The 25,415-nt window shown below is 35.5% G+C and overlaps 3 protein-coding genes and 2 pseudogenes across 3 annotated transcripts; 3 read left to right on the forward strand and 2 right to left on the reverse strand.

Moving 5' to 3' along the window:
• Nucleotides 1-3,975: 3,975 nt before the first annotated feature.
• Nucleotides 3,976-6,748, forward strand: LOC139882184 (uncharacterized; annotated as a pseudogene).
• Nucleotides 6,749-12,108: 5,360 nt separating this feature from the next.
• On the forward strand, nt 12,109-13,827 carry LOC139882183 (heat shock 70 kDa protein 8). Its single transcript, XM_071866547.1, has one exon. The coding sequence runs from the start codon at nt 12,109-12,111 to the stop codon at nt 13,825-13,827; it is 1,719 nt and encodes a 572-aa protein (XP_071722648.1).
• A 317-nt stretch (nt 13,828-14,144) lies between these two features.
• LOC139882179 (amine oxidase [copper-containing] alpha 2, peroxisomal-like) lies at nt 14,145-16,693 on the reverse strand (annotated as a pseudogene).
• A 1,243-nt stretch (nt 16,694-17,936) lies between these two features.
• LOC139882180 (amine oxidase [copper-containing] alpha 3, peroxisomal-like) lies at nt 17,937-20,371 on the reverse strand. Its single transcript, XM_071866544.1, has 4 exons — nt 19,620-20,371; nt 18,954-19,455; nt 18,192-18,733; nt 17,937-18,111 (listed from the first exon to the last, which is right to left on the reverse strand). The coding sequence occupies exons 1-4, from the start codon at nt 20,369-20,371 to the stop codon at nt 17,937-17,939; spliced, it is 1,971 nt and encodes a 656-aa protein (XP_071722645.1).
• Nucleotides 20,372-21,896: 1,525 nt separating this feature from the next.
• Nucleotides 21,897-23,987, forward strand: LOC139882182 (uncharacterized protein C24B11.05). The gene is made up of 8 exons (XM_071866546.1): nt 21,897-21,945; nt 22,056-22,121; nt 22,218-22,315; nt 22,430-22,467; nt 22,588-22,675; nt 22,761-22,970; nt 23,091-23,156; nt 23,799-23,987. The coding sequence occupies exons 1-8, from the start codon at nt 21,897-21,899 to the stop codon at nt 23,985-23,987; spliced, it is 804 nt and encodes a 267-aa protein (XP_071722647.1).
• The last annotated feature ends 1,428 nt before the right edge of the window (nt 23,988-25,415 follow it).

Below are 25,415 nucleotides of genomic sequence, written 5' to 3' on the forward strand. Positions count from 1 at the left end.
CTAAACATGAGATTGACGGAAAACAAGTCATTGATTTGTTAAGGAAAGAAGTTGTCATTTATGACAAAACTCATCCTAGCTTTAACTTGAATGAATTTGATGAAAAGCAAGTCAAAGGATTACTTGGGAAATAAGTTGTCACTTATGACAAAACTCATCCCAATATTGACACGAATAAGTTGACGGACTTCGAATCAATGATTTGAAGAGGAAAGAAGTTGTCACTAGTGACAAAACTCATCCTAGCTCTAACTCAAACGAAATTGACGAACATTGAATCAATGGTTCGAAAAGGAAAGAAGTTGTCGGAAACGACAAAACTCATCCTAGCTGTGAAACTGTTAGCCTTAACGGAAATCGTTATATGGCTAATCGAATCTTTGGTTCGAATCAAGAATTTGACGGAAACCTGAGAAAAATCAATGGCAATGTTGGTTTATTCTGTGTATTTGACGAAAAGGCCCGTTTTGGAACCGGGTGTGTCTATGACCCGAATCAAGTTAAAAACCCGGGTGTGGAGCAGTCAATGAAGTCAAATGTGTGAATACAAAGGATGCTGAAATTAGGGATTTGAAACAGTAAACACTTGTCGATCCTAAGATAACGATCGGAATCAAATTGGCGGATGTTGCTGATAGAGGCCTTTTGTTCACAAGGTCAAGGACAATCTGAAACGGCGTTCAATTAGGTAATAATCTCATTTTCTAGTTTTAGGGTTCTTCATTGATCCGGTAAAATTGGGATTTATATGTTTACTGCACTTTAACCATCGTTATTTCCGTTTTAGAAGAACTTAATTAGGTTAATTTTATCTGAATCTGTTGTGTCGTCGAATGAGATATGCCAACCTGTGGTATGATCATTCGGACAGTCCTGAGTTATTTTGGTATCCAAATTGCCATGATAACTCAATGTAGATGAGTCTTACTTTGTGAGAATATATAGAAGACCAACTAAAGATGGAAGTAATTAGTACCATTTCTAAATCTTGATGTGCAAGCAACTTGGTGCCGCATCCTATCTGTTCGATGAATTGCCACAACAGACCTGGAAGACACTTGATGAAGTTTATCAACAAGTTGGAGATCTTAGAAGACATTTTTTACCTTATTACGTTTTACCTACACTCAAATGAAAAGTAAAAGGAAGAAAACAACCGTCGAGTTTGTCTTGTAGTGTAGTTTTTTACTTTCTGCTTTACCTTTCACGAGCCAATGGTAGCTCTTGTTCAAGTTAATTTCCGCCAGCTGTATTGGCCAATTAGGGTAAAAATTCTCTGGGGTTTTGTGAATTGAGACACTATAAATATTCTCTATGTATACAGCCGTCTAATTAATGAAAAGAGAAAAAACTTTGAAGCACTGTTTAATTGTCTTCTTGTTTCTTTACTTTTCAAGCTAAAGTTTACATTTTTATTAAGTTTTCAAGACAGAAGAAGCTAAATAATGGCCTATTTTGATTCTTGGACTACGTTTTCTTAGTTATAGCTTATTACAAAAACACAAAATACTTCTTTACCCTGTTCTTTTCTCTATCTCTACTCTTTATCTTTTCACTTTCATAAGTTTAGTCTTCTAGCTTTCATTCACACTTTAGTTCAGTAGAGATTAGCCATTCTTCATTTTCTTCACATTGTTGTGTCTCTTTTCACATGGAGTGTCTAATAACATGTATATCTTGACTAGCACGCTTATGACATTTTGATTCAATTCTTAGAATCAAAAGTCTTTCCTACCTTGTTTTTTATTTGGAGAAGAGCTTGATCATGAACTGATCGGTCATGAGTTCGATTTTACCTAAACGCCACATAACATTGTTGGTGGTGAGTTGTCCTAAAAATATTTTATTTGTGCCGAAAAATGGGCACATACACCTACATTTTCCGCCTCAAAAGGTCACATCTCCCATCAATCTCGTTATCAATACATTGACATACATAGATTAACCGCGAGATATATATATATAGTGGCAGGTTATAAAAGATAAAAAATTGTGAACATATATTACTAACACTTTAAAGATACGGTTGGCCAAGTAGCTTGTTATCCCAATGGACTTCTATCATGGAGGTCGAAAAGAGATGAATCTCAAATATATGAGATTTTGTTTCGTCCGGAAATGAAACGAATGAGAGAGTGGAGAGCTCGCGCAGTTGTTGGAGGTCTTGTCGAATGTGGGATCCGCAAATGAAGGGAGTCTGACGACGATTTGACCGTCTACGGTCTGGGACTGACCTGGCAAAGCTCGCTTGAAATCATGGGATCAAGAGGGCGTCGTCGGGATGATATACCGACGTAGAGAATGAGGGTTTTTGCATATTGTGTGTCATGAACATTATAATTAGGGTTTTTCGTGCATTTACGAGGGGCTTATATAGACCAAGTATTAAAGGAGGTTCGGACAAGCCCGGATTGAGGCCCATCGGGCTTCTTTCCAGTCGAACTCTCTTGGCTTGTCCGACTGGAGGCCGATCGGGCTACGTTAGTCTTGAAGTATATTTCTATATGTATACTACCATTAATTAAAAAACAATAATAGCAAAAAAAAGAACATATTAACTACCAAACATCATGTCTGATCTGATGATGATTATTTTTTTTATATGCCTAATACAGTCAATTTATCCAAGATTCTTAGGAGTCAGGCACATAATCTCGTATAAGAGGAAACGTCTTAACTATTGGATCACGACCATGTATGTTCTTATGATTAGTTAAGTTTACTTGTAAACAAAAAAAGATTACATTATATAAATAAGAAAAATTTATATCTACCCTTTAGTTTGCTTAAATTTTGTACTTAAAGTAATGTTAATTGAGCATTTTAATTAATTTCTGCTACAAATATGTGCTTTCTATAAGAATGGATGTAGAGCTAGGTGTGTCGATGTTGGATGTATAGCAAAAGCATAAACCTTCAATATCCCATCCAATCACCTAAATAATTCACATATTACAGATAGGGCTGGGACGCAAAAAACTTGAAAACAAAGAGATACATCAATACCAGTACACCACACTGGTAAAAAGGAACAGTCCTTTATTAATTGCTCCAAAAAAAGAGACTGCACCAATAGTTGATTTCTAATAAATGAAGCACCATGCTGTACAAATATCGTCTTTGAGTAAATAATATATGGTCTTTGTCTCTTTGATAAATATTACCCTCTCCTCTGTGTCACATCACATAATATTAAGTTTTTTTTGCTAGGTCATAATATTAAGTTATGGTGCTCATCCAAATATATATATACATATGTTATTAATTTTTACTAAAATTATATATTTGGTTATATCTAAAAAAATGTAAAAATCTTATGATATGGAGGTAGAATCATTTAAAACTAAGCACATATACTAATTTAATAACATAGGTAGTTGATTTCCGCGATTTGGCACTTAACCGATTTAGACTGAAATAAACTTAAACATTCTATGTGACATCGATAATAAACAAGAAAAAATTATGCCCTATACAAAAAATGGCAATAAAAAGGTAAAGAGGAAAAAAGGAGAACGTCATCACAATTGAAAAATAGAGCTTGTAGATGACTACTGCCCACCATTTACCGTTACGATATGCTTTGTGCCACTGGAAATGATTGATCATAATTCGAAAATTCCCACAAGAAGCCATTTGACTAAAAAGATCCCAATAGTGTTGACCTTTTTTCTATTTTTAAATATTTGAGATGTGTAGACTACTAATAAACGGCGTCAACAGGGCCGTCAGTTTGCTATATATATACGCACATAAGTGACCTTAACCCCTTCATTCTCTTTATTCAACGTTTTGTTTATTATTTCCACTATCACTCTCTCTCTCTCTCTCAAACTCAAAACTCAAATATTTGCTAAGTGTCTTCACTTACTTTTTCATGGTTGCGTAAAGCAAAAGCTTGGAATATTGGTTCTGTTTCTTTTTGTATCGTCTTCTTCTTATTCATCAGTTTTGTTTCTTTTTGTTTTTCTCGAAATGGGCAAGAGAGAACTTAAAGACAACGTCGACCGAGTTGAATCTGTCCTCGCCATTGTCAGGAAACAAGCTCAACTTACAGTTAAACAGGTCCGTCTTACTTCAGATCCAGTAAATATTATTCCTAAAACTAGGTATATCGTCATTAATTATTAATTTTTTAGCTTAATTATCTTCGACAACATTTTATTGATTTATGTTTTCTGAATTAATATACATAGGAGAAATACTGTAACAAAGCTTGTGTGGAGAGGTTTTTGAAGGCAAAGAGTGATAATGTGAAGAAGGCTGCAAAGCAGTTGAGAGCTTGTCTCTCTTGGAGACAGACTATTGGCATTGGTATGGCGAGTACAGTAAATTATATATATTTCCCAGTTTAATTAGTAAAAAGTTTACTTATTGTAATTCTTTAAAAAGTAAAAAATAAAGTACGTACGTACCACACCACTAAATTGTGAAAGGAATTAGATTTAGAAGCACTGTTTTAATCATTCTTCTTTTTTGATTTCTTTTTAATTGAACTAATGATGATTTTTTTTTTCTTTTACAAAAATGTATAGAGACTTTGATAGCAGACGAATTCTCTGCTGAACTAGCAGAAGGTGTAGCTTACGTTGCAGGACACGATGAGGAATCCAGGCCTGTTTTGGTAATTCACTTCTCTCTTATTTTCCTTGACTAAATTTCTAATTGTAGGGTTTAAAACAAATTAATTTTAATGATTAATTAAAATATTTAAACTGCAGTTGTTTCGAATCAAACAAGACTATCTCAAGTTCCATTCACAAAAACAGTGAGTATTTTAATATTCAAACTCTTGGCTTTTTTGTTTTTCTTTTTTAAGAAATAATAGTACGAAATTAAAATAATTTGTTTATTTCAAAAATTCAGGTTTAGTCGTCTGCTGGCATTTACATTGGAGGTTGCTATAGGAACCATGTCAAAAAGCAACGACCAACTTGTTCTCCTATTCGATGCAAGTAAGTTGAAAATTTGTATTTGTAATAGTTTAGTAGCAAATAAAAAAAAAAATTCAAAATTGAGTAAAAGACAATTCTACCCTGAAAACTTGAACAAAAGCCTTGAGTTTCGAGTGCACTTTTGATTCATTTTCGTTTTCTTTTTTTTTGTTGGCACGCTGTTAAAGCAAGCTTAATTAATAGATCAGCTCTCAGTCAGGCATGCACAACTTTGTCAACACCGGCAACAACTGAGATACTCTAAGAAATGTCCGGTGTGCCCTTTAACTGTCACCGTCAAATTTCCTCATTAGTTTTTACTAACATGGGCATTGTCGGAATTGAACTCTTTAATTGGCACATTAATTATTTATACCTTCCTAGAATTGGTCAATATATCAGCTAGCACAATAGACCCAGGATTCTACTTTTTGCTTTGTCAGTGTTTTTCGGAAAACCAATATTCTTATCCTCTGTGAGGCTTTTAATGAAAATTTAGAATTTAAATGATAAGTGATTAATAAATTATACTGCTTATAGTAGTGTATAGTTTGAATTAATGTGATGAATGAATAATTAAAATTCAAAATATTTCCAGACCTTTTCAGGTCAGGATCGGCTTTTATGAATATACTTCTGGCAGCACTGAAAATTGTAGCCGAGTACTATCCAGGAAGACTTTACAAGGCTTTTGTCATCGATCCTCCTTCTATATTTTCCTATCTATGGAAGGTATATTATACTTTTCCTTTTTCTTTTTAAATTTAATTAATTAATCTCTTTTCCAATTAATTAATCGAGTGCTACCCACTATATACATACTGTTGAAAGCAAAAAATAATGAAAAATGTCATAGGTCATATGCAAAGGATTTTAATTATTATTTGACTCAGGTTTTTTTTTTTTTTTTTGATGATAGAGGATCGTCATTATGCTCTTGTTACAAAGAGGTTATGTTGATTGAACAAAATTATTTCGTACGTACTATATGGTCCGTGATTATTTAATATTATACCATAGGTTAATGTTTGATACGAGGTGGACATTAATATCTTAAATCTTAATGAATAAATAATGACGTGGCAGGGTGTACGTCCGTTTGTTGAGCATTCGACAGTCACGACGCTGGTATCGTCATTTGACTTTGAAGAAGGCTTAGATAATTTCAACGATTTCTCATCATCATATCCATCGAGGGCTGCCTCGTTACGGTTCGAGCCATCGTCATCAAAATCGACGGCCAAGATCGGCTCTTGCTCTTCCTCCAGATTCGCCTTCACCGTATCCCATAACCAATTCGACTCGCTCAAGCCGTGGTACCTCACTTTGACCGACGCCACGTCATCCTTCAAGGTAGGCCCCACCAGCCAGCAGTCCCTCTTTGGGCCCGCATTAATCTCTCCGGTCAACGCGAGGTCCTTCTCATTCGCATCACCGGCTGCCAGAACGCCACGTGGCGAGATCAGGGACTGCTACTACTCCTCGTCCAAGCTGACGAGGAAAAACTTCTTCCCGTCTACTCCGTTACCCCAGCGTACTACTCCTAGAGACGCCGTCAAAGTCCGTCAGCCGCGGACCCCACACCCATCATTCCTCCAATCACCAGCACCTTCTTTAGAAAGAGGGAGACGACATTCCACGTCAGCAAAGCCGACAAGTCAAGAGATTCGTTCCTGCCATTTTTGAAATTCTACCGGAGGCCGTACGATGAGATGATTTATAGGTCAAAGATGCGGCCTCCGTTAGGTGGCTTGATCTCGATCGTCTCTCCACACATCAAACGCCGCCACATGTCGGTATCTCAACGGTTCTAAATTAGAAATTACTTTTTCTTTTTTTATAAAACGGCAAGAGAAGTGAAGTACATAGGAGTACTATGATGAATTACTAATTAATTACATTTTTAACATCTTCTACCTAATAATTTGATTATATATATAGTTATATGTTTCATTTAATATCTATGATGCATGCCATCATCTTGTTTATAATTTAATGTAGAGATTACGTGCGAGGTGGGTGTGAAATGGTGGGTTGTGAAATGTGTGTTGTGTTCATAATATTGTCTGTTTTGAAAATGGTTGATGTCTGTTTTTTTTTTTGGTTTTGGAGAGAGTCAAATTAATATATAGAAGGAGAAACCATATGCATGGATTGAAGGTATCGTGGTCGAGACGGCGACGTTTTTCGCATTGGAAATGATATGTTTGGCAAACAAGGAAACTTTACCAATGCGTTGACATGAAAATAAAATCTTTGTTTCAGTTCAAACTTGGTGATGTTCATTATAGGCTTTACATTTTAAAATCAATTTAACAACTATCTTTGATTTTTAATTTCTAAACGAGAAATGTTCTATACGATCAATATATCGAATTTTTAAGTTGAAATTACTACGTACTAATTTATGTTCCTAAGTTGAAATTATTTTACCTACCCCGTAGTAATTCAAATTTAATTATCGCGGAGGAGCTGAGTCAGCTGTCTCGGACATTATCACATTTCACCCACTATAGTTTGAATTCTTTTTTATCGACTTCCATTACATTTCGTTTCATCTGAAAACAATAATGATTATTTCAAACGACGTCGTTGGCTGTTTCAACGATTGCCAGAGAAGAGCAGAGAATTGGTAAATAGGAATACGTGTCGTACGTGTTTGTTCATATCGAAAGTCAAAACTACGTACAGAGCTTAATTAGTTCTCAAGTGCTACTAGTATTTTTCAATGTAAATATTGTCAGTTTCTGTGTGACTTCAAGTCAAGGTGGAGTGAGCTAAGAGGAGTCAGGCCATTTATTTACTCAAAATTTATTTAATTATTACTACTATAGTTTAGCTTTTTATTTTAATTTTTGTCATCATCGTACGTGTTGAAAATTAACACTTGGAGCTGAAGATGGCCCTGGGTAAGTTTTGTCGTGAACCAATTTGTCTTGTTTAGGTTCTTCTGTTCACAAAAAGTGATGATAACTGAGTTAAGTTTAGTTACATTCTATTTGTAATCTTGTGTTTGTTTAAAAATCTTTTTCAAGTTTTTGTAATTTAGCCTGTCAAGGTATTCCATTAATGTTTCATAATCATATTTACCACATCTATATGCCCCGGCACTTCAAAGACGGAATAAGTCTAGGACGGAATTTATTGCAGAGAGAACGAAAATTTTCTAGTTTTTGGTTATTAGAGAACGATAACCATTCCATTCCATTCCTTCTTGTGACGAGTGATTGCTGATAAGGGCTAATATAAATCGACGTGACGATTTACTTGAAATCTAATATTACATACATCATTGGTAAAAGGTAATCTGAAACAGATAGTATAAAATAACATGCAATTCAATTTTGTGATAAACGTATTCCGAAAACACGCCATAGAAATCCATGTCTAATTCTTTGTTCCGAGTCTCTCATAATCCCCTAAAAATGTTCGATTTGTTATGAACATTAATTAGATGGATATTCATGATAATGTATAATATATTTTGAGATATTTCTACACTTAATTGTAATATTTGTTACCATATATAATGTGTAATTAGCCTATAAATAGAGTGTATCATTCACAATACCAATAATAATAAGATTCATCTTCCTATTCTCTCTATATATGATTTCTCTATCTTTTATTAATTGTTCTTAACACGTTATCAGCACGAATCTCTACCATTTGTTGGCTTATCCTTTTTCAATCAAATTTATGATAAAATATTCATATGTTTTTATTCACGCTTTATGAAGAAGACCTATACGTGAATAAACAAAGAGGAAAATAAGGAGACCCGAAGCTCTAACCTAAATATATACATATATAATACAAGTAATTTAAATGCATGTATTCTTATACGAATACATTTCTCATATAGTGTTTTGAAAGTTATCGGATCGAGTTGTTTTTAGTTTCAAATCCGAACTTACAGTCTTTAAATCTTTCTCTCCCTCTGTATATATATAAAAAAATAGATCAGACCAGAAGATCTGAAAAGTACAAGATAAACAAATCATTTTGAATCTGAGAATGAAGTCATAGTTCTTGCTTCGGAGAAAATAAATGAAAAGCATATGGCACCTACAATACAAAGATTATAGCCCTTTGATTGCTCAATCCTCTACGTGAGATTTTAATGCTTAACATACAGATAGTAGATATAATACATGTATATTCTAGCCAGTCTCAATTTTACCGATTTTTTTTAATTATCAACAGATAATATATATAAAAAAAGCATCTGGACATAAATAAAATGTCAATTAAGATATATACTAAGGAAATAAGGCCAGCAGCCTATTCAACAAAAGTCTAACGGACTAACCTATTCATAAGAATTAAATATCAAATATAATTATATGAGATATTAATATAATAAGTATCGAATTGAGATTTTTTAAGTTGGAGTTAGGCTCATTTACATGATATCCGAACTAAGTCCGTTTTTGGTATTAGGATTCCAGCTGTGTTATGCGTGTTGGTCTTGTACCGTCTTAACTCCACGTTCCAGTTGTGTCCGTATTGGGCCTTGGACATGCGGGGACGTATTGATATATCCCATATAGATGAGACACCGATATTTAGTGTACCTTATAAATATTGGCAATCTTTCACCCACTAAACTAACTTTTGGGTTGGAATTAGACCCATACTAAAAATTATACAAGACTAGGAGGTCTATAAATTATCCTTAAAAAAAAAAAAGCTATAAAGAAAAAATGATCATATATGACGAGATCTAAATCTTTATTGATATTATATACACCCTTTGATATACTCGATAAAAATATAATAGATTAATCCTTGAATTCTTGTATTTCGAGAGTAAGATTGATTAGATCTCAAGATTAAATTAGTTGGTCGGACTATCCGATTTTATGTGCAAAATATTCTCAATATATATATAAAGAAATAAAAATAAAAATAAAATCTAATGATTTACTAGTTGTGGTGATTTAATGTCAAAAATAATATGTTCATAGAATTCCGCCATAATAATTATTTTTTTGGCTGAAAGTCATATATTTCTTTTTATTAGAATTATTAATGTGCGGTATATTATATTAACCCACCATAATGCATCAAATTAGGGAAGAATATGAGAGCTGATGAAAGAAAATTATCGAACTAAATAAGAAGTTCATAAAATATTGTGGAATCTTTAAAAGTATATAGCGACATTATATATATTAGCTAATAAATTTTATTATGAATGAAAAAGTCCTACAATGTTATGATCATAAGGCATGCGTAATTTGGTTAAAAAGAAAATAATAATAATCCTGTAATCGAAAGCAAAGAGAAATTGATATGCAATTTGAGAATTTTAAATGTGGATAAGAGCCCATGTACGGTTATTGTTTAATAAAAAAAAAAAGAACAAGAAGAAAGATTATATAAACTATTATATTTATGAACAATCTAAATTGCATTTTGTGTTAGAAGGATTATTATCGATTTGATAATTCGATTTGGAGATATAAATTATTGAAATATAAAAAGCATGTAGAGATAAGGAGAAGCACATCATATGCTTATTTAAAATTTGGAAATTAATTCCCTTTGAGAACGATCATATATGATTAAATCCCTAAATTAATATATCCAGAAAACATGTGAGTTATTTTATCATAAGGTAAAGGACATGTCATCGGGAAATATTCTACAATCATGTTCTTTAAAATAATAATAATTAAATATAAAATGACAATAAACATACGATAAATTCATACGAGCGATAATTTTGTAGATTTATTTTTTGAGATGTACCAAATTTTATTGCATGAAAAAAATTAGTCTTCAAAATTGGGCTACATCAACGGAAGAACATTAAGTGATGTCGTCACGAGAGGCAGATTAACTTTCTTTTTCATATACATAATCATATAGGTGCATATAGTATTTATCACTAGATTTTAGATAATTATTTCAGAAAATATATTATAATAGATATCTAATGGAAAATATTATGAACATTTATTAGATGAATATCCATAATAATGTATAATATATTTTGAGATATTTCTACATTTAATTATAATATTTATTACCATATATAATATATAATTAGCCTATAAATAGAGTGTATCATTCACAATGTAACACACACCAATAATAAAATTTCTCTTCCTATTCTCTCCATATAATTTCTCTGTCTTTTATTTCAGTCATTTCTTAACACAATTTGAATATTTTAGAGTTTCCCTATGTTTGCCTTGTTTGGTTATAATCCAAAATCTAAAATTTGATCATATTTATCCAGCTCTTGCCAAACTACGTACGATTTATCAAAAAAAAAGAAACGAAATGATTTTATCTCCAGCATAGCCCAAATCCATGTCCCCTTGCACGACAGGAAAAATATGGGCCGCATGGAATTAGAAATCGGCCCAAAGAACTAGGACTGTAAAAATCCACTTCGTATACCAATTTTCCCTTCATCAGTCTCTCTCTCGACTCTTCCAGTAAATTGTTTTCTTCTTTTTGTGGAAAGTTCCAAATTTTTGCTAGGAAGCTCTAGAACTTGTGAGAGTTACAAAATTGTTGTTGCCAGCCCCAGAAGACAGACCTCTTCAATTCTATTCAATCATAAAATTCTCGGAGCTTCTACTTCTCTCTGTCTAGTTAAGACTTTCACCGATCGTCGTCGTCTCAACCAGTTCTCCACATTTCGACATTTGATTTACAGGTACTCTCTTTATCTATCCCTCTCTGATTATGGAGTAGCTAATAGTAGTCATTTTCTGATGCTTTATTTGATATGAGCTCATAGTTCGATTACGAAACTCCTAATGTTTCTGTTGCGTTGCGGCTACTGTTTTCTTTACTATGTTAGTATTTAAATTTTAAGCTTGATTTGCTGTGCTTAAGTTGGGTTTAGGAGTGAAAGATCGAAATGAGACAACTACTCCACTCGGTACCTTAAATGCTCATGTCAAAAATTGAATCTTTTTGTTAGAATGAAAGATCGAAACTATATTATTTTTGGAATTAGGTGGTGCGATCACTGCCAGTGTCTATCGGTGTTTGAAGAATTTAATAACACACTCATAGTGTTTGGTGGATATTTTTCCAAGTATTGTTGTCCGGTTATGTCAGTTTAAAGTCTATGTTCGTCTGAAGTATCTGACATTTCAATTCGGTTTCTGTCAACTAGCACTTATTGATCGCTTAATAAAATGCAGGAATGGCTGAACCAGCGTATACCGTTGCATCTGATAGCGAGACAACGGGTGAAGAGAAAACTTCATCTCAGCTTTCCAACATCGCAATTGGAATCGACATTGGAACTTCGCAATGTAGTGTTGCGGTGTGGAATGGGTTCCACATTGAACTTCTTAAGAACACTAGAAACCAGAAGATGATGCGCTCATATGTTAGCTTCCAGGATGAAATCCCTTCAGGTGGGGTAACCAATCAACTTACTCACGAACATGAAATCTTAAGCGGAGCTGCGATATTCAACATGAAACGCTTAGTCGGCCGGGTGGACACTGACCCGGTCGTCCATGCAGCCAAGACCCTGCCATTTCTGGTTCAGACTTTGGATATCGGCGTCCGGCCATTCGTGGCAGCCTTGGTGAACAGGATGTGGAGGTCCACCACTCCTGAAGAAGTCTTGGCAATATTTTTGGTTGAACTAAGAGTCATGGCTGAACATCAGTTGAAGCGTCCGATAAGGAATGTTGTTCTGACCGTCCCAGTTTCGTTCAGCCGGTTTCAGCTGACTCGAGTAGAACGGGCCTGTGCCATGGCTGGCCTCCATGTGCTGAGGCTGATGCCGGAACCGACAGCCGTGGCATTGCTGTATGCTCAACAGCAGCAGCAGGTTGTTCATGAGAATATGGGCAGTGGAAGTGAGCAACTGGCTCTAATCTTCAACATGGGAGCGGGGTATTGTGACGTTGGCGTCACTGCGACAGCCGGCGGCGTTTCGCAGATCAAGGCCTTGGCAGGAAGTACTATTGGGGGAGAGGACTTACTTCAGAATATGATGCACTGCCTTGTCCCGGACTCAGATGATCTATTTCAGAGCCACGGTATTAACGAGATCAAATCGAGGGCAATTCTTCGTGTTGCAACGGAAGATGCAATACATAAGCTCTCATACCGAAACAATGTCCAGGTCGACGTTGACTTGGGAAATGGAATGAAAATAAGTAGAACTGTGAACCGAGCCGAATTCGAGGAAGTAAACAAAGGGGTTTTCGAGAAGTGTGAGAGCCTCATAACACATTGTCTGCATGATGCGAAGGTGGATATCGAGGATCTGACGGATGTTATCCTTGTCGGCGGATGTTCCCACATTCCAAAAGTAAAGGAAATCGTCAAGAGGATATGCAAAGTAGAAAACTTCTACCAAGGCATGAACCCGTTAGAAGCTGCGGTCAGCGGAGCAGCCCTCGAAGGCGCGGTGGCTTCCGGTGTTAACGACCCTCTCGGGAACCTCGACCTGTTAACGATCCAGGCCACGCCTCTCGGCATCGGTATACGAGCAGACGGGAACAAGTTCATTCCCATCATACCTAGGAACAGCACAGTGCCGGCAAGGAGGGAGATGATTCTGACCACCGCTCACGACAATCAGACGGATGCATTAATCATCGTCTATGAAGGTGAGTCGGAGGTGGTGGAAGAGAACCACCTGTTAGGTTACTTCAAGATCACGGGTATTCCACGTGCCGCCAGAGGGGTGCCGGAAATAAACGTGCGTATGGACATTGATGCTTCGAACGCGTTGAGAATTTATGCTGGTGTTAGGATGCCTGGGGCTGAACAACTGGTGAGTCCTTTCATGGAAGTTAGGATGCCGACAGTTGACGACGGACATGGTTGGTGTGCTGAAGCTCTTCATAAGGCTTATGGATCAACTGCCGATCTGGTTACTGTGCCCAAGAAAATGTGAAGTGGTTGTGGCTGTGTTTTTAATCAATCTTTTACTCAGGTGAAGTTTTTGTATAGATGGAAGCGATATCTATCGAACTGTATGCGTTGTGTCGTTTGAAAAAAATGTGCTTTGTCTTGTAACAAACTAAAAATGAAGAAAAAAACATCTGATGTTGAGTGTTGTCTGTGTTGATTTGCAATAAAACGCAAACCGTTCTGTCTTAATAATTTATTTTTCTTAACTATGGTTGAGTATCTGAATCTGCATAGTTTAAGTAGTTGAAAGTAAATTTATTAAAGGACTTAGTACAAGAAAAAAAAATGCTGTTCAACTAGTTAGGAAGGCTCAAAGCAATTCGAATGCAACAGGTTAGGAAGAGTCGATTTAAGGACAGGATTACTCTCGAAGAAATTATTCGGCCGGATCTCAAATCCATTGCTCACTGTTGGCATCACCGGAAAATCTTCCTGACATGGCACGTGGTGAATTCCCATTGTGTACCACATCACTATATCCGTGTTCTCAATCTCCCTATTCCTGCCAATTTCGGAAAAACTCGCAATTACCATGTATTTAGCCTCTTTTTTATTGGCTAATAGAAATTTGAATAGATTTTATAGTTTTGCGTACTGGCTAGTCCAGACGGCTAGAGTATTGTCTCCATGACTCTGATCCACATATCGTCCTCCTGCCCATTTTTCAGATTTGTTGTAAGGGGTGACCCAAACATTATAGTTCGTAAACGCAGCACGGATTTGTTGATAATCATCATTTATCTGGAGAGGATTTGGACTCGATCCTTAAATCAAACGGTAACCAACCGAGTTCCCAGGTTTCGTTTTCTTGTTAGGATTCACCATTATGAACTCCGCAGGCTCCAGGCCTAACTGAATTTTCGCAGCCGATTCAGTCTTAGCTGTACTACTCTCAACCGTCCAGAAACTGTTCCTAGGAGAGACATCGTTGTCAGTCACTAGTTTTGTCACTAGCTTGTTCTTCATCCAAGAATTGGATTCTCCGTCAATGTCGAAATCAATGTGGTAGGTTAGAAAATGATCGTGATATACTCCGATTGTATTCTCGGCTACTAATGTTCCGTGAAGATCATCCTTTACTTGTTCGTTATCAGTATAATTCACTGCTTTCATTTCTAGGATTCCTGATTGTCCAATCTGGAAATTAACGGACATGTCAGCAACACTAACGGCTATTTGACGGAAAAGATTTAAATTGTTGGACTTAATTAAAGTTTAAGGGTCCAGATGTTAGAAAGTTTAGTTCAAGGACTTGGTATTTAATTTAGCCAACGTTTGAGGACCTAAGAAATACGTAAAGCATACCCCGGTTTTGATAGAGCCGCTTGGAAAGAATTCCCAATCAATTGTATAGTCATAGTTGCCCACTGTAGCCACCATCCTAACAACCAGGCTCATCTGTTGCCTAACTTCCGTTATCTAGGAAGACACGAAACAGACTTCCGTTATCTAGCGCTTATTTATACTCCTTCTATTCTATTTCATAATAAGTGTCCAAAAATCCTTTTTAGATTCATTCATAATTATATGTATGTTGACAACTTTTTTGTCTACTTACATTGTCTATCTTTTTTGTCTACATAGTGAAAACGAACAATTATTGTAGAATGGAGAGAGTAAGTTAGATTGAAGAATTGATTAAAAGACTTACAACTTGTCCTGGAATGACCAGAATGTCGTTCAAAGACGCAAAACAGATTGGATACTCTGGCAGGTGTACCGTCCTGTGTGGCATAGTAGTCGCCGATGAACACTGCGTTGTTTGGGCAATCTGTAAAGGGTTGGAATGAAGAGGCAGAAAGGCCTAATCCGAATTCACCAGCATCTAAATAGGATTTGTAGTACCAATCTTCACTTGGATCCATTTATGGTACATATACCTCAGATATGTATCCTCTGTATAGTACATTCCGATACTTTTGTTTCTCTGTGTCGTAGATTGAGGCTGTCGATATTATTGGATCAGCTCGGACATCGAATCCTAGGTAGAACACCCAATTAGCCCACCTGTCAAATCACCAAATCAATATCAATTTTATTTAGAATCTTATAACTTTATACATTAATTTATGCAAGGTTACGCTATATCCTTTCGTTGAGTTTTGATCTAATCAGAATTAGACCATTGACACTGAATTTCAGTGACTTTGTATTTGATTCAGTATGAAGAGGTTGTAAAACACTTCTGTGTTGGAATCTGCCATGTCAATACCAGAGAGGAAGTTATTTTTTCCTATTATTTTCTAGACCCTCGAAGCTTAGCTTAGGAATTTGATATTCAATGATGATTTCATCATACTGATAAAGAGTTTTCTAAACACTTTACTAAGAGTTTTTCTCTTAAAATCGTAGAAACCGTCATTCGAATCCTAAGCATGTTGCAAACAAGACCATAATTCTAGATTATCGATTACTTAGCAGTTACTAAACCAAACTTTATTCCAACCTTATAGTGTGTCCTTCAAGTTTGAACCCGGGAATTTCAGACGTCATGGTGGCCGCACCATGCAAGCAGGGCCCAAACGGCGACTCCCCCATCTTTGTTGATCGGTACTCGGTCCCTTCAGCTTTTGGCAACGGAACCTGAAACCTATCGTTATATTTAACCACCTTCATTTCATCCAAATCAATGACAGCCGTCACGCCTTCAATAGGTCTAGCATATAAATTAACAGTCTCATTAGTATAATAAAACAGAATCTTAACGACTCTGTTACTCTTCTTCGTTTCTCCAAACCAACACTGTAACTAGTTCCTACAACACAAGACAAGTTAAGTCCTCGTTTGTTCATGAAGTTGGCTTGCGGCCGTTTGTTCCTCGTTTGTGAATAGAGGGTAGCCGAATCCATCGTAGATTTGGTCTGAGATTACAGATTGGTTATATATAAATCAATTATTTGTTCATGTGTTTGGCGGTCAAGCCTAGTGACCACGAATGCCTTGCGTGGCAAGGTATCATCAAGGGGCGAATTTTGGCTTATCTGGCTCGTCTAGGCCGACGTATTGGGAGGTTAATGTGTGGGTTGAATCTGGATTTGAGTGTTGTTGGACTATGGTTCTTATGAGAGTGTATTCAATTTCTGATAGAGGGTCGAGTGGGTGACTTGTGATTGAAGAAAGAACGAAAATGGAGAAGAGGAAGAAGATTGTAAGCAACAATTGTGATAAAGCCATGGTGTGTTGTGACTTGTATGGAACTTGAAGGTCATTGTCCTTTTAAATAGACTCGGTAAAATCTAGTATTTTAGATTGGTTTTGACTCATTTCCGATTCTAAACTAACATACTGTACCTTAGGCCAATGTTGTAAATGTGAGTTTAATACATAAAACTAGCATACCATTCCATGTTAATACTTCCTATTGTCAAAAAAAATAAAATATGTTAATACTTCTTCCGTCTGAAAAACATGATGTTTCGATTTTTGTGGCAAGTGTAAATTACACATGCCATAATAATAAAAAATCATGTATTTTGAGACGGATGTAGTAATTAAACAACCCACTACTTACTATCACTGACATGTGTACATATTGTGAAAAATATGGCCTCTTACACATGGGTTTTTTTTTATTTACTTTATTTTTTAATCTATTTTGTAATTGGCCAGTTGCGTTACTACAACTACAAATGTGTTTAAAAATATGACAGAAAAAAGGGGGACACAACAAATGACAGAAGACGGGACCATGGCTTGGCTAGTATGTAAGTAAAGAGGAATTGTTAGCATTAGAAGAAGCTATTTAGCCTATATCATTGCCAACAAGCGGACAAGTCGTTTATATGCTATGCTTCAACTACGAGTGCGATCATCTCTATCGTTAATATATTTATTGTTGGGAGAATCTATCCTAGACATGTGAAAGAGTCAATCTCATGACAATATCAAAGAAATGCTAACAGCATTTAAGAATTACACTGATTCTCAAAGAAAAAGTACAGTACATATATGCTATAATTAATATTACACTCAGAACGATTAGACGAAGTTTTAAGTAAAATGTAACTTAGTTGCTATACACATGATAATTAGTTATGTAAATGTAGTTTAAGTACACCAATTCAAATGTAGAATATTGTTAAAGATTAACATCTATACAACAGATGGCTGGACATTGAGCACTGGGTTGCTCTCAAAAAAATTGGTTGGCTTGAGCTCGAAACTCGCGCTCAGTGTTGGCATCAACGGAAAATCTTCTTGGTATGGTACATGATGAAGTCCCAACGTGTACCATACCACAATGTCTTTGTCTTCTATTCCTCTATTTCTGCATTAACAACATGATTGCTCAAGAAAAAGAATAATACCCTTCAATTTATTGATTGTAAGTGTCAAATCTGATAGTACCTTGTACTCCAAGTAGCTAAGGTATCATCTCCTCTGCTTTGATCAGCAAAAAGTCCAGCTGCCCATTTCTCAGACTTGTTATATGGCGTAACCCATACATTATACTTGGTGAAAGCTGCCCTTATTTGCAGATAATCATCGTCGGACAGGAGAGAGCTCGCCGTAGGCCCCGGAATGAGACGATAGCCGACAACATTCCCCATTTTGGTTTTCTTTTGGGGATTCACAATCAGTAAATGAGCAGACTCTGGTCCAATCTTGATCCTTGCATCGGACTCCCTTTTTGCAGTCTCATTCTCAACCGTCCAATAACTCTTCCTTGGTGATTTACTATGATCTTTCACATGAACCATTCGAAATTTGGACCTGACTAATGAATTTCTATCACCGTCCACGTCAAGGTCAATGTAGTAAGTGAGAAAATGATCATGGTTTACCCCAATTGTGTTCTTTGCCAACAATGTTCCATATACTTCCTCGTGTATTTGGTCCATGTGAGTGTATTCTGCAGCCTTAATTTCTAGTACACCCGTTAATCCAACCTGTTAACCGCAATTATGAACCCAAAAATTATTTGGTACATGACACGTAGCAAGATTTAATGGCAGAGGGGTATAAAAGTCGGTGAAATCTATCGGTGTGAACATGAAACGTCAGAAATATAAAGCTCGGTTTTCCCATTTTTTCAAAAGAGAATAATTATGGTCCCAAAAATTATTTAAGTTGAAATAAACAGCAGAGCCCATCTTAAAATTGACTTACTGTGGGTATAATAGAGCCGCCCTGCTTGAATTCCCAATCACTGATGTAGTCATAGTTTCCTATAGTGGAAACCATCCTCACCACAAGGCTGACTTCAGGCCTTGACTCAATATTGACAGTTTGGTTGGGGATTATGTTCCCTGTATGACGCCACATTATGTTTCCAGCGTAGCGTTCAAAAACACAGAAAACGTTTGGCATCTGAATTGGCGTTCCATCGGATCCAGCAATGTAAGCATCGATGAAAACAGCATTGGGAGGGCAATCCGTGAGTGGCTTGAGTGACACGGCACATAAGCCAAATCCAAAGTCGCCAGCATCAAAGAATGTCCGGTCATACCATTCTTCAGATATGTCCATGTACGACACTAGCAATTCCGATAAATGGCCTTTGTATAAAACTTGACGATTTTCTTGTGTCTTAACATCGTAAATTGAAGCTAATGATATTACAGGACCTGCTCTCATGTCGAAAGATAGATGGAAATCCCATTTCCCCCACCTGATAAACATACCAACTATACCATAAGTCCATTAAAAGAACACGAATCGGATTCGACCATGATCTATGACTAACATAATAACATTCTACTATGCCAGCCAAAGGAGACAAATTTATTAAGATCCAAAAACTCATTTGAATGTTATGTTATACATGAATGTTACCTAATTTGGTGTCCCTCAATGGTAAAGCTAGGACCGTCAGGTTGAACAACGGAAATCTTGTTCAAATGAGCTTTTGGACTCTGCTTAGCTTCTCTGTAATCAGTCCCATCAGCTTTCGGAATCGTGATCGTTAATCTATCCTTGAAGTCGACAACTTTCATATCATCAAGATCAACGGTCACCGTGACTCCTTCAATCGGCCTCATGTAAAAATTTATAGTGCCCTCCATGTAAAAACAATGTACTTTAACAAGTCTCTTGTTTCTCCTCTCTTCTCCAAACCATCCAATCGAAGAAGTATCGCACGCCACCTGTTCGACCTTAAGCCCTCTCTTCTTAACAGACTCCAAAAACGGTGCGTATTTGAGCGGCAACGTGGTGGCCCCAGTAAAATCGTCATAGTTCTGCATTGGGTATCCATAGCCGTCGTAAACTTGATCGGAGATGATAACGTTTCGTGACAAGTCCACGATGAGTTGACGAGTCGTATGGTTAATCCGACCAATGACAAAACCTTGGCGAGGAGGCGGGACGGCGGCGGTTCGGTTCTGGAGCCAGGAAATGACAGTGGCTTTATTGGGCTCTTCGAGGCTTACATAGTGAAAGGCTAGATTTGGGTATGATCTTTGAATAATGACTCGGAGCTGAGTGAGCTCAGCTGGTGTTAGTGGGTCTAATGGGTGGTTGTGGGTTAGAAGAAATAACGTTAAGATTAGAAAAATGAATAATTGAGTTTTGGAGCTGGCAGCCATTGCTCAGGTCAGGATGATTGATTTTCACATATATAGTTGTGTCAATTTTCAATTTTCAGGTCAGGTTGAGCACTAGACAAAATGAGTGGCACCGATAGTTTTTGGGTGTTGACCATTGACTTATCCTATACTTATAGGAGTAACATTTTTTTGAGTTTCGAGTTCATAAGAGAAAAGGGAAACTGAAAGTAAATTTACAATAAATTAAAAATGAAGAAATCCAGAAAATCTCAAATCATAAACTGTGACATTCATCGGCCCAATTAATATCTTGAAATTTTGTGCCTATTGTCATCCTAAAGTAACATGCTGTGTGAAATTGCATTTGTTGTTTGGCTTAAGTAGCAAGTCAAGTAATCCCCTCCAATTCATAGATTCCATTTGAAATGTAAAGAATTCTCTATTCACATAAAATATCTTTTTTATGAATCCGATGATAATGTTAACTAATGCAGAGCAGAGAGTTGTCACAGGCAGCAAAGAAAAGAAACAATAAGATAAGTAGTGATTCTTGTTTATATGATGATTGATGATAATGATAATGAATGATGGATATTTTTGTATGAAGAATTAAATATTGATTGCTTTGATGAATAGTTGATAATAATAATGAATAGAGTCAAATAAAATATTGTGAATTATTTGATAATAGTATTAATTATTCATTTGCATCATCATTTTTGTGGGCAAATCCTCGCATGCATCCAATTTTCACGAGTCATGACAACGATATGGGGATTATTAATTAGTTGGAGTTATGAATGATTTAATTGCACGTCAAATCAAAGGTCATGACAATTACATTTCTCTATTTTATAGGAGTAATATGCAACAAAAAAAAAAAAAACGGTAAAATGTTTGGCACTAGCTAACTCGCTCTGCGAATGAGGAAGGGTGAACGTCAAAATCAGATATCGGTAAGTTAATTAATCGATCGAGCGGTTAGTTCGAATCGAGCACTTCGAAAGTCGCACCTTCCGATATCCATGATTTCAATCCAATCCCAAACCAGATCTTATGCGATGGTCAATGACTCATTTTCTTGTCGAATCCTGTTGACATCCAGTCCATTCCAACATATATATAGAGTAATTTAACTCGGTTCGATCAATTTGTGCCAACTACCACATATCCGAAAGTCAAATTCCCCGATAAAGGGAGCAAGCAAGAACAAACACGTTTGTTTAGAAAATTTTATTATTTTTCGCGTTTGTTTACTTTTAATCAATCAAATGTACTAATTAGTAGTTAATTACTGTACTACAAACGTGTGAGTCCCACGAAACAACATAAAAATCACATTGTTGTAAATGGATGTGAACTCCGAGTCAGCATCATCGTCATATCTAATCTACCCCTTCCTGTCCTAAAAACCTCTCTATTCTATATATATACTTGTCTCTGATTGTCTCCTTTCCAAATGCTCTCTTCCTGACACGTTCTCTCTCTTTCTCTCTCTCTTTATATCTTTTGTTTAATTTGCTTGTGATCACTCGCCTAAGAAAGAAGATTGTTTAATTTATCCATGGATTGTTTCGGCAACTCTGTTTCTCCGTTTAACTGCCTAATCTTTGGTATATTACTATTAAAGCTTTCTTCTTCTTCTTCTTTTCATTTTTCAGGTCAGTTAAAAATCTTTAGTTCTTAAATTATCGCTTAATTAATTCATTCATTTTTTAAACAGATTTGGATGACACCCTTTACCCAGCTAACACAGGCTTAGCTCAAGGTGTTAAGAAAAACATTGAAGGTGAGTCAGTTGCATACTTATATTATTATCCTAACTAAAGGAAACAAATAAAATTCTTTTAGTAATGAGTTAAATATAATTTTTTTGTTGGAGCAGATTTTCTTGTGGAGAAATGTGGGTTTGGACAAGATAAAGCTTCACATCTCAGAGTTGAACTATTCAAATCCCATGGCAGCACTCTCGCTGGTTTACGTGTAAGTAGAGCAACTACCACCAATTTTCTCTCTTTCTTTTAAATTTGTAATAATATATTCATTTTAATCGACTTTAATTTGACGGTGGTGGATGGTAATTTCTTGAAATTGCAGGCATTAGGCTATGATATTTCCGCTGATGATTACCACAGGTTAGTGAGTTAATTAGGAGATTAATTAACAAATCTCTTATAAAGTCTTTAATAAAATACAGTAAAAAGTTGAAATAATTTATCAACCTTTTCTTATGAAATGATGAATAATAATATCAGTTACGTGCACGGAAGATTGTCATACGTGTCAATCAAGCCAGACCCTCAATTACGAAACCTCTTGCTTAGCATCTCCCAAAGAAAAATCGTAAGTAGTCAGTCGTATTCCACTTGCTTAATTTAGATTCGATTAATTAATTAATTAATTGACGAGGTGGCATGTTAATTTGTAGATTTTCACGAATTCAGACAGGATTCACGCCATGAGATCTCTCAAGAGATTAGGAATTGAAGATTGTTTCGAGAAAATCATTTGCTTCGAGACGATGAATCAAAACCTTCCAAACTCGACTCGTCCTGATGAGTTCCCAGTGCTTCTCAAGCCTTCAATGGACGCCATGGAACTAGCTATCCGCGTTGCTGACGTGGATCCTCGCCGCACTGTAATTCATTTAATTTAATTTAATTACTTCAATCATTGTTCTTCTGTGTTTGGGCGGTTATGTTCGTTTTAATTACGTCACTAAAAACGCGGTATTGTTTGTTCCTTTGACTTTCTGCAGCTGTTTTTTGACGATAATGTCCGAAATATCGCCGCTGGCAAGGCTTTGGGCCTCCGAACTGCTCTGGTATGTTTCATTCATTTTATTTTTCCTTTCTCTGTAAAATTTATAATAATATGATAGAATCGTATTAGGCAGTAAAATATTTTGCTCCTAAGATATGCTCCAGTTCGGTTGAGTTCCGATTCAAAATCAACGGTTTATAATTTTTAAATTTATGAAATCGAACCAAAATCGTAAAGGTTTACCCACGGTTCATTCCTATAATTTCTTCAAAAATATAAACTGAATTTGAAAAATAAAATAAAATAAAATAATGTTCTGGTCCGATTCTAAAACCGAAATCGCATTAACCATTCCATTTGATTTTGGCATGGAACCAGACCATAGCCATGTCTACTACATGTATATGGTAGTAGTATACATATCAGAATTTTTCAAGAAAAAATAAAAACGAATCGATATATTCCCGATCAGATAGCACTTTCTTATTATGGATAAAATAAGACAAGATCGAGCTAGAACGATTCCTAGATCATACCTTAATGGATGTGTAATGTACGTGTTACTTTCTCATTATATTATATATTCAAAACACACACACTTCATTTGACTATTCGACTATAGTAAATTGAAATCGATAGTTAACATACGATTAATGATCGAACTTTTACATTTAATTAGCCTAAATATGTGATAAATAAACAGGTTGGGAAAACGGTGAAGAGTAAAGAAGCTGATTATGTATTGGAGACGGTCAACAATTTAGCACAAGTGATACCGGAAATCTGGGTAAACCAAACGGATGGCGGCGATCATCGTCGTCAAAGAATCAGCCGTAGTCGGAGTGAGCTGGAGTCAATTCTTAACACTGCCACTACTCCGGTTGGAGCTTAAATCAGATAGTTTCATTGTGTATTAATTATGGCATCATGTGGGTGTTAATATCATCTAATTACACAAGTGCATATATTAATGTCAATTAAAAAATGCTGTACTAGTATGTAAAATGTAAATGGATTGTCCATATAAAATCTCTATATCTAATAAAATCTGGAACCTCCAATTGCATATGGCATGGTTGTGATCTTAAAACACAAATCGACAATTTTACAATTTGTTTTCAAATCGAACATGCATGATTGCATAGTATGAATTCAAAGATTAAAATTTCAATCATTAATTTAATTTTTTGAATCAAAATTAATGTTCGATATATATATATATATATATATGATTCAACAAAATTAATGTTTGATAACAACATGACGTGTGATGAGAGTGATGTCATCATTTAATTTTTTTATATACGTTACTTATAACTAGTGCAACCCATTGTAAAAGGCTATTTTTCTTTTTTGATGAAAGGAAAAGGCTATTACGAATGAAATTTACTCCACAAATAATATTTATGACCAAATATCAATTAGTAGTAAAGAAATACATCTTTCGTATATAAATAGATGATGTTTTTGAGATATTTTTTGTTTTTAAATATATGATGTTTTTAGAATATCAATGTATTTTTTACCTTTTTACCTCTCCATTCACTTTTTTTCCACACAATTAATAATTTATTAGGAAAAGAGAAAGGGTAGAATCGTAAAGTAAAGATGATTTATGTTTTGGAGTTGATGATATTGATATGCGTAAAAAGTCTCAAAATGTCATCTATTCAAATATAAAGATAGTACAATATATGTGTAGGGCATATATAATGATATTATTATGATCCTTTGTTGTTGACGCAGTCTGAGTAGCGTAAAAACGAGCTTCAATCTAAAAATTTAAATAACAGTTGAAAAAATCTCAAATTAGGGTTTATTATTAATCAAATTTGCCGAAATTAACAATGAAAAAGTGTTTAAATAATTTCGAGATTGAAAACAACTAAAAACGAAAATTATGAAAATAGACAAAAACGAAGATCGACCCGTTTGACGAGGCCCTTCCCGAAATTGGTTGACATTTTTCCCGCGAATCTTCAATTCTTCAATCTATTTCGGTTGGACTTCTGGCTGTTGGCCCAAGTAAGATAGCCGTCCACAATCCGTTCTACGTCAGTTGTTTTAGTTAGTTGGTGGTTGTTGAGTACTTAGAGTGTTTAGCTATCACTAATGACAGTTTAAATTAATCTCTCTTTTTGTTTCGTACTCCCTCCGTCTCGTAGAGACCTAATTAACTATCTCTTTTTTTATATAAAATATACAAAACATACAATATTTAATTAGGAACGGAAATAGGGACCGAGGTAAATAGGGATGGAGGTAGTATATGATTACTATACTACTCGACGCTAATGATCCTTGGATTATGATTGCTTGC

This window comes from Rutidosis leptorrhynchoides, unplaced genomic scaffold (assembly GCF_046630445.1).
Source record: "Rutidosis leptorrhynchoides isolate AG116_Rl617_1_P2 unplaced genomic scaffold, CSIRO_AGI_Rlap_v1 contig240, whole genome shotgun sequence".
In the NCBI taxonomy this organism is placed as follows: domain Eukaryota; kingdom Viridiplantae; phylum Streptophyta; class Magnoliopsida; order Asterales; family Asteraceae; genus Rutidosis; species Rutidosis leptorrhynchoides.